The sequence below is a fragment of the Penaeus vannamei genome, chromosome 5 (assembly GCF_042767895.1).
Source record: "Penaeus vannamei isolate JL-2024 chromosome 5, ASM4276789v1, whole genome shotgun sequence".
NCBI lineage: Eukaryota > Metazoa > Arthropoda > Malacostraca > Decapoda > Penaeidae > Penaeus > Penaeus vannamei.
In genome coordinates this window covers 46,561,209-46,571,208 of record NC_091553.1, presented here as the reverse complement: position 1 = coordinate 46,571,208, position 10,000 = coordinate 46,561,209, and the positions used below count along the sequence as shown (strand labels likewise).

At 34.9% G+C, this 10,000-nt stretch overlaps 1 protein-coding gene across 1 annotated transcript in view; it reads right to left on the bottom strand.

Annotated features, from left to right (window-relative positions):
- Positions 1-10,000, bottom strand: part of LOC113817059 (unconventional myosin-VIIa) — a gene marked incomplete at its 3' end in the record, with an annotated part of 196,479 nt that overhangs the window by 57,304 nt on the left and 129,175 nt on the right. Inside the window, 1 exon segment of the mRNA XM_070122188.1 lies at positions 6,945-7,035. Coding sequence (XP_069978289.1) covers positions 6,945-6,959 — 15 coding nt within the window.

Genomic DNA, 10,000 nt, shown 5'->3' with positions numbered 1-10,000 from the left:
GAATAGGAGATGGAGGAGGAGGAAAAAGGTGGAGGGGAGGAGGAGGAAGGAGGGGGGAGGGAGGGAGGAGGGTGGAGGAAGGAGGGGAAATAGGAATAGGAGATGGAGGAGGAGGATGGAGGGGAAGGAGGAAGGATGGGGAGGGGGAGGGAGGGGGAGGAGGGGGAGGGAAATTGGAGGAAGGAGGAGGAGGAGGGAAGGGGGTAGGAGGAAGAAGAAGGAGGAGGAGAAGAGGGAGGTAGAGGGAGAAGGTAGAAGGAAGAAGAAGAGGAGGAGGAGGAGGAAGAAGAAGAAGGAGGAGGAGTGGAGAATGGAGGGGCAAAGGGGGGAAGAAACAAAAGGAGGAGGAGGAGGGAGGAGAAGGAAGATTGTAGGGAGAAGGGTATGTAGGCCTAGCACTATCCGAAGGCAGAATTTCTTTTATCTTCGTAAATGTCCAACTCTGTTATTATCGATTAATAATTGTTAGGAATTTCGAAGGAGGAGGAGAGGGGGGGGGTGAAGGAATGAGGAAGAGAGTCGCGAGAGACATGTCGATAGATAAGGGATAGGTAGATAGGGGCAGACGGATAGATGGGTGGATATATATATATATATATATATATATATATATATATATATATATATATATATATATATATATATATATATATATATATATATATTGCGTGTGTATGTGTGAGTGTGTAGATAGATAAGTGGATAGACAGATATATATCTGTGTGTGTATATAGATAGGTGGATAGATAGATAGAGACAGAGAGATAGAAATAGAGACAGAAATAGGCAGACAGACATAGACAGAGACAAGACAAGCACAAAAAAACAACAAACAACTAAAACGCAAAATCCAGTTTAATATTTCTCCGTCAACAACTAACTCCCTGCGACTCCCCCATTCCGTCTCGTCATGTCACAGGGCGAGGCATTCATATCTCAACAACAACAACAACAACAACAATTAGAAGAAGAAAAGAAAGAATGGAATGTCCTTGGGAGAAGAAAGGCTTTGGAAGGGAAGGGGTGTGAGCTCTTTGCCAATCTCATGACAGTCATGCGAGAGGTGACTTATGACTCATGACGTGACTTATTATTCAATGACGTGACTGATGACTCCAGACGGTACTTATCATTCATAATGTATGGAAGTTTATTGATTTATTTTCAACAATCGATATTCGACATTTGTTATTTACTTACTTTCATGTTAAAGTTATCTTTTTATTTTATTCTTATTTACTCACGTTTTTATGTATCGCTGTTAATTGTTAATAATTTATGAAAAGGTTTTGTAAAAATAAATAAGTGTAAGATCATACACTAATCATCATAAATAATGATAACAATAATAATGATAATAATAATAGTGATAATGATAATAATAATAATAATAATAATGATAAGAATAATATTGATAGTAATAATGATAATAATAACAGCGATAATGATAATAATGATATTAATATCAATAATAATAATGATAATAAAGATAATAACAATAATGATAAAAAACAATAATAATCAATAGATGAATAAATAAATGAATAAATAGGTAGATAAAATAAGTGATTAAAACCGATTCCAGCAAATACATTCCGACATAACCCTACGGTTCTCGCACGCCAGCTTCCAAACCTTAGAAGATATGCTTATGATATATCTTTGGAATGTATTATACTATGAACACATATCAAATATAACCATGTAACTTATTTGCCGGTGTGATAGACAAGTAGATATAAGATTATGTAATTTTTCTTCCTCTAAATGATAAAATACAGATTATAATATGTTATAAACTAAGTGTTCAGTATAATGCTATTAAATAATGCTACGATCATGAATCAATTATATCAAAGCCTAAACATAACTTTAAAAATAGCGAAGATGGTAAATAAATAACTAAATAAAGCAAATTAAAAATAAGTAAATAAATAAATAAATAGATAAATAAAAAGAATAAAAAAAACTGTACTGTACCCTTTACCTACAAATATCGTTCAAAATAACCGTGTCACGTGATTAGCAACAAACAAACACAGCGATTCCCAACAGCGGCCGTGTTATTAGCCGTAAATATAGGGCTTTAGGTCTACGGTTTATTTTTTTTATTCGACGGCAGAGTCACCACCGGTTAAGCGGGCACCAATTACGGCGGCCGTTCGCTATAATAAGAGGAACCCCTTTTTCAGGCTACGTATATAGGGGGAGGGGAAGAGGGGGCTAGGGGGTGGGGAGGAGGGGGCTAGGGGATGGGGAGGAGGGGGCTAGGGGATGGGGAGGAGGGGGCTAGGGGATGGGGAGGAGGGGGCTAGGGGATGGGGGAGAGGGTGGAAGGGAGGAAGAGGAAGGGAAGAAGGGAGGGATGGGAGGGAAGGGGAAAATGGGTGGAGAGAGAGGGTAAGGGAAAGGGAAGGAAGGATGGAAAGAGGGTAAAGGGAAGGGAAGAGGAAGATGGATAGAGGGTTAAGGGAGGGAAGAAGTGAAAAGGGGGGTTTAAGGGAGGGGAAGAAGAGATAGAAAGAGGGAAAAGGGGGTATGGGAGGGAACCAAGGAAGGAGAAGAATAAGTGCGGAAAAAAAACTAAAAGACAGGGAAGAGAGAATAGAAAGGGAGATAAAATAACCGAAAAAAAGTGGATGGAAATAGAGCCAAAGAAAGGGAAGAAGAGCGAATGCTTACGTATGTGTATGAGGGGAGGGGAGGGGGGGTGTAGAGACGCACTCAGCACGTGGCAGCAACTGACCGCATGCTAGTTAGCGTATAACAATTGCTGCTGTAACGACCATTCTCTCATTTCGAAGATATTAAAATTCCTCAGCGTCAGGTCACGTCGCTAGGAAGAAGCCATATTGATTGCCTACTTTTTTGTTTTGTTTTGTTTTTCTGGTTTATGCTTTTGAGGAAAGAGTCATCAGATTTTTTTTTAATACTTTTTTTGACGTATAGAATGTCTCTTTTGAAATGCGTGCACATACAGACACACACATTCGCTCAATACATACATACATACATATATATATATATATATATATATATATATATATATATATATATATATATATATATACATACATATAAATATATATACATGTACATATGTGTGTGTGCTTGTGTATGTTTTTATGAAAGTATACGTGTATGTACAGAACGTATGAATGTATGTATGCATGTATGTATGTGTACGCATATGAAGAGTAGAAATAGATTAAAAAATATATATATATATCTTCAATAAAAGCGGAGTTTCTTTGATGTTTATTTGTATGCATGAGCTATGCAGTGGCAAATAAACTTACAGCATAAAACGGGCTTGGGTTTAGGGCCTGAATACCTCAGGGGACCGGCAAGAGTTCGTGTTTGTATAGAATAGAAGAATAAAACAAAAGTATTTATTTCGGAAACCATGATATATATGAGAAGTAAGGTATATATTTTTTATGTTTTTGTCCCATAAAGCAAAATTTAGTTATACCATATCCGTTATAAATGTCTAAGGAAATGCAAAATAATAATCGCGACAAACAATAATTTATCCTAGTTATACTTTTTATAAGGAATATTACAACTCAAAATAGATGTGTCTTTTTATAGCACATTAATTAAAGGATCCAGCTATATAACCTAAGCCTAAAGCCACTGTGCATACCTATGTCTATGTAGATATCGTATGACGAAAAGACTAAGTTACCCCTAAATATGCGGGCTGTAGAATACACGTTTTCTACATCATATAGCCAATGCACCAGTAGAACATTTTCTTTTATAGCGTAGAATATTTTTAAGAGTAACTATACTAGATTTTTATTTTTTATTTTTTTTTTACTACTGCTCTTATGTTATATTACACATTCTTTTTGCTGTCATGTTATATTATGTTAAAGGTTGTTATTATGATGCAAGACTCAATAACATAATAGAGCAAAATGTGCCACAAAATTTATATTTCACTATGTTATAAAATATGTAATTATTTTGATATGCAGATAACTATTATCTTTTCAACGAACAAAGAGTAAGAAAAGAATATATATGTATATACGAATAGAAGACAGACATATAAACAGAAGACAGAGAGAGAAGAGGGAAAGAGGGATTGATGGAGAACGAGAATGGAAAGAGGGAACAGGGAGAAATAAAGGAAAGATGGAGTGAGAGAGAGAGAGAGGAGGGAAAGAGGCAGTGGGAAAGAGAAAGGAAAACAAAAGTGGGGTAGAGAGATAGGAAAGGGGTTGGAAAGAGGTAGAAGGGAAAAAGAGAGTGGGGAAATGGAGTATGAGCAAGACAGAAGAAAAACGAAAGTAGGAGAGAGAAAAAAACAGAAAACGAAAGAGCAGGAGAGAGAACCAAAGAAGTGAGGTGGAGGAAAGGGAGGAGGAGGAGGAGGAGAGGGGGAGGAGGAGGAGAGGGGCTATCGCAATTGTTCCGATATCTGTCAGTTGACCCTCGTGTTCTGCCGCAGGAGGAGCCGGTCTCGAAAAGGACGCCGCCCTCAGGACCCAAGTTGGGCGCCGGAGGGAAGTCACCTAACCTGAACGTCGGCCGCGTCCAAACAGCCATCTATTTCTCTCCCTTCCTCCCTTCCACCCTTCTCTCTTCACCTCTCCTCGCCTCCTATCTCCCTTTCTCTCCTCTCTCCTCTCATTTCTTCCTTTCATAACTCGTTTTCATAACTCCCGCCATTTTTTTCGAAGACGAAGCCGGAGTCACTCGATACCGAACGACGTGGGTGGCTTGTCCGTGATTATGCTAATGATTATTGTTATCTTACTAATGAGATTTTTGAAGTAATTCGATCATTTGTCTTGATGCCGCGGTTTATTTTCCATTTAAGAAAAGTTAATGTCATATATAGTGTGTTTTTCTTCTGTTATTTGTGTATTGCTGAGACTGTTACGAAGCCATCGCCAAGAGCCATTATGACAGAAAACGGAGACATTTTCGCCGGATAATAACTGTGATATAATAATGACCATTATCTTATTATCTGAGTTATCACGACCTCAGTGGCAACATGAAATGAAAAAAAAATAAATTGCCAACTATGAAAAAATAATAAGCAACACGAAACTGTTCTTCTAGACTAACATTAAGCAAATTGTGCAAAAAAATCTGTTTCGGAGACTTCAACGCTGACGTAAGTAATGCAGAACCGGGCGTGCAGTTCCCGTAGACTTCCTCGCGCCTTCAAGTCATGCACCTGTTGTATTTTTGTTTTTTTTTTGTTTTTTGCGGTCTGACAGCGAACAAGATCTCGCTACGTAATAGTCATGAATGAAACCCATCATTAATAATTTTATCATAGAAAAACCGATACCTCATGATTAATAAAATACCCTGAAAAAATACGCACTTATGATACTCATAACTCCACTGAAATATGCGCATTACTCATAACTCCACTGATATATACGCATTACTTATACCTCCTCTATTCCTACCATTAACAAAATCCGAATTTATACCGCAACTACCCCCTAAGGACAAAATTATGCACAAACTACCTGTTAACAATGGCCTTACGAACCCTTAGGCCGAGTAATGCATTATGGGAGTTTATTATGACGTCATTCGAAGACCAACCACAACCGTAGAGAATATAATAAGGTTATCAGGGTATTCATTTACCACTATTACTTTCATCTGGTATTTGGATGGCGCGCGGTTTCAGATCTGCGGGATGCCAAGGTCGTTTCGACTCTCTCTGTCTCTTTCTCTTTTTCTCGCTTTCGATCTTTCTCTCTCTCTTTTTCTCGCTTTCTCTTTCTTTCTCTCTCTCTCTTTTTCTCGCTTTCTCTTTCTTTCTCCCACCCTCCCTCCCTCTCTCCCTCTCTCTCTCTCTCACACTTTCATTTCTCTCTCTCTCTCTCTCTCTCTCTCTCTCTCTCTCTCTCATTCACTCACTCTCTCTCTCTCGTTGTCTCTCTTTCACTGTCTCTCTCACACGCATATTCTCTCTCTCTCTCTGTCTCTCATTCACTCACTCTCTCTCTCTCTCTCTCTCTCTCTCTCTCTCTCTCTCTCTCTCTCTCTCTCTCTCTCTCTTTCTCTTTCTCTTTCTCTCTCTCTCTCTCGCTCTTTCTCTTTCAGTCTCTCTCTCATTTTATTGCTCTCTTCCATTTTCGCACAATAAAGCACAATATTCCCTTCCCTTTAATGACACAAACTCCATTACTAAACTTACCTGCTCTGACTGACAAAAGTGCTAACCCCTTTCGTTCATTAGGTCGAAAAACCCTATGAAAACGATAGGGAGAACGACCTTACGACTTAATACAGCAGTCCCCGAACTGGCGCGAAACTCCTGTATTTTTATGGACTTGGGTAACTACCTTTGGCAGTTAATTGGCTCATTAAGGTAATTAGACGGTGCTTCTCTTAATTACCTGTTGTTTTTTTTCTTTTGGTTTCCGTGACGGGTTCAAATCGAGAGACTCGGTTTATCAAAAAGAATCATCTAAGTTATTTGATTAAATGATAATTAGTGTATTTTTCATGCGTTAAACTGCTTGTTCGAGATAATTACAGAAATTAGCTTATTTGTGATTTTTTTTCTCTCGTTTACAACAATAGTTCTCTACAAATTCATTTATTTAATGCAACTAAATCATTACTTATTCAGATACTCACATGAATTGCAGACCGATTTATCTATTCACTCGCCGAGTTACTCATTATTTCACAAGATTAGTTAATAAAGTACTCATTTTTACTCATTAACTCAATACATCGCAGTTTTCATACATTTACACTCACACTTCCATGAATGAATTTTTACCTCATTCGCCAACATTCGTAAATAAACAAAACAAAAACAACAAAAATAACAACAGTAACACTTATTTCCATGAATGAATTTTTACCTCATTCGCCAACATTCGTAAATAAACAAAACAATCAGAACAAAAACAATAACAACAACAACAACAGAATTATTTACTTACTTTATCGTACTCCATGTTGAAGGCAGGGGGTCGGGGGTGGGGGATAGGAGGGAGGGAGGGGGGGGAGTCTCTTATCGCCACCCCATCATTTCTGGAAAAAAATAACAATAATATCATTAGTTTGTGGTATTTCATTATTTTTTTCGTTTGTTTGTTTGTTTGTTTTTTCTTTATTTTGGTGATTTTAGGTTTCTTTTTGGTGTATTTTGCTTCATTTTTGTTGTTTATGATGATGATGATGATGGTGATTATGATAGTGATGATGATTATAATGATGATTATAATGATGATGATGACGACGATAATGATGACGATGGTGATGGTGATGATGATGAAGATGACAATAATGATGAGTAGAACGAGAAAGAGGTAGAAATAACGGAGAAGAAGAGGAAGAGGAAGATAAAGATGATAAGAAACGCATCAACAATACCACAAACATAACAGATATAAAAAAAGACAAAAAAGAAAAGAAGATAAAAAAGACAAAAAAGACAAAAAAATATTTACGAATCATACACATCAGAACAAGAATAAAACACATTACACACGCAAAAAAGAAAATAATAAATAGATAGAATTAAGAATAATAAATGAAATAAAAGAATTTTGAAAAAATAAGAGAAAGAGAGAGAAAGAAAAAATAAATAGAATAAAGAAATGACAAATGAAATAAAAGAACTTAAGAAAAAAAAATTAAAGAAATAATAATAAAAAAATGATAAATGAAATAAAAAAAATAAAAAAGCGAAAAAAACAATGTTACCAACGTCCTTCAACATTTCCTCGCATGGCCTGCAGTGTTACCAACGGCCTCTGTCAGACCTGCAATTGTTTTCTCTTTTTAAATCCTAATTTTCAAAAATCCTATAAATCTCTCAACGTGAAATAAAATCCAGCGACTTGGTGAAAAAGATTAATTAAAGAGATAAATATTTTTATTTTTATTTTTCGTCTTCTTTCATTGGCATATTTTTCTTCATTATTTATCTCATTCTCATATTCTTCTTGAATTTGATGATTACGCGAAAGTGAAATAAAATTCGGGACTAAGTAAAAGACGAGAGATAAAGAGAGATGGAGATATATTTTTATTTCTTCTCCATTATATATTTATTTTTCTTATTTTTCTCTTTATCCCTCTTCTTGTTTTTTTTCTTTCTCTTCTTCTCTTTTTTCTCCTTTTCCTTTTTTCCCTCTTCTTTTTCTTCTCCTTCTCCTCCTCCTTTTCCTTCTTCTTCTCTTTATTCTCCTTTTCCTTTTTTCCCTCGTCTTTTTATTCTCCTTCTCCTCCTCCTTTTCCTTCTTCTTCTCTTTATTCTCCTCCTTTTTTCTTCCTCTTCTTCTCTTTATTCTCCTTCTACTTCCTCTTCTTCTTCTCTTTATTCTCCTTCTACTTCCTCTTCTTCTTCTCTTTATTCTCCTTCTATTCCTCCTTTTCCTTCTTCTTTATCATCTAAATCGCTTACACATCAATTTCTTTCTTTCTTTTTATCATCATTAAAATCGCGTATACATTAATTATTTTTCTTTCTCTTTTATCCAAAACATAAAAAAAATAGTATTTAGTACGGTTTTAGAAGAAAAAAAAGAAGAAAAAAAGAAAAAAAAATATTCCATACGGTTTTAGAAGAAAAATCTGGAAAGATCTTCTAATGCTCTTTCGAAAGGTAAGTAAAAATAAATAAATAAATAAATAAAAAAACTAATAAAAATAATAAGTAAGTAAATAAAAAAAACTAAATGTACAGGATTGAAGTTAAAGTCAAACCTTTGGAATATAAGTCACGTGTTAAGTCCACAATAATCGTGTTAACTTTTAATATGCGATGTGATTTTAAGAGAAAAAATAAAAATATTCAAGTGATCTTTTGGAAAAAAATAAGCATAATATGTCCGCATTCCGAGGTGTATAGCATTGAAAGTAAGCAAAAGGAAAATTAGAAAAAAATATATATATAATGATAACATTTATTCATATTTGGAGAAAAAATTTAAAATCCTCAAGTAATTTGGAAAAATAAGTATAATATACCCGCATTCCGATGTGTATAGCATTGAAAGTAAGCAAAAGGAAAATTAGAAAAAAAAAATAATTATAATATTTATCTATATTTGGAGAAAAAAAAATAAAATCCTTAAGTGATTTTTTGGAAAAATAAGTATAATATACCCGCATTCCGAGGTGTATAGCATTGAAAGTAAGCAAAAGGAAAATTAGAAAAAAAAAAATAATAATAATGATAACATTTATTCATATTTGGAGAAAAAAAAATAAAATCCTCAAGTGATCTTTTGGAAAAATAAATATAATATACCCGCATTCCGAGGTGTATAGCATTGAAAGCAAGCAAAAGGAAAATTAGAAAAAAAAAATATAATGATCACATTTATTCATATTTGGAGAAAAAATTAAAATCTTCAAGTGATTTGGAAAAATGAGTATAATACACCCGAAGTGTATAGCATTGAAAGTAAGCAAAAGGAAAATTAGAAAAAAATATAATAACATTTATTCATATTTGGAGAAAAAAAATAAAATCCTCAAGTGATTTCGAAAAATAAGTATAATACACCCGAAGTGTATAGCATTGGAAGTAAGCAAAAGGAAAATTAGAAAAAAATATATAATCATAACATTTATTCATATTTGGAGAAAAAAAATAAAATCCTCAAGTGATTTGGAAAAATAAGCATAATATACCCGCATTCCGAACTGTATAGCATTGAAAGTAAGCAAAAGGAAAACTAAAATAATAATAATAATAATTATAACATTCATTCATATCTGAAAATAAGGAAAAGGGAAATTAGAAGAAAAAAAATAATTATAACATTCATTCATATCTGAGAACAATTTTTTTTTCTTCCGTTGTCCACCTTGACTTATCAGGTGCGTGTACGTGCGCGTCCGGCTAATGACCTTCAGGTAAATTAGCCGGCAATTACAGGTGAAACAACTTGCAGCCAGAGGGAATGTTTGCACAACGCTGATTTTGTGTGTATAGAGACTTTCACTCGTCCCCCCTTGATGCAATGGGCGTGAATGGTTTTGA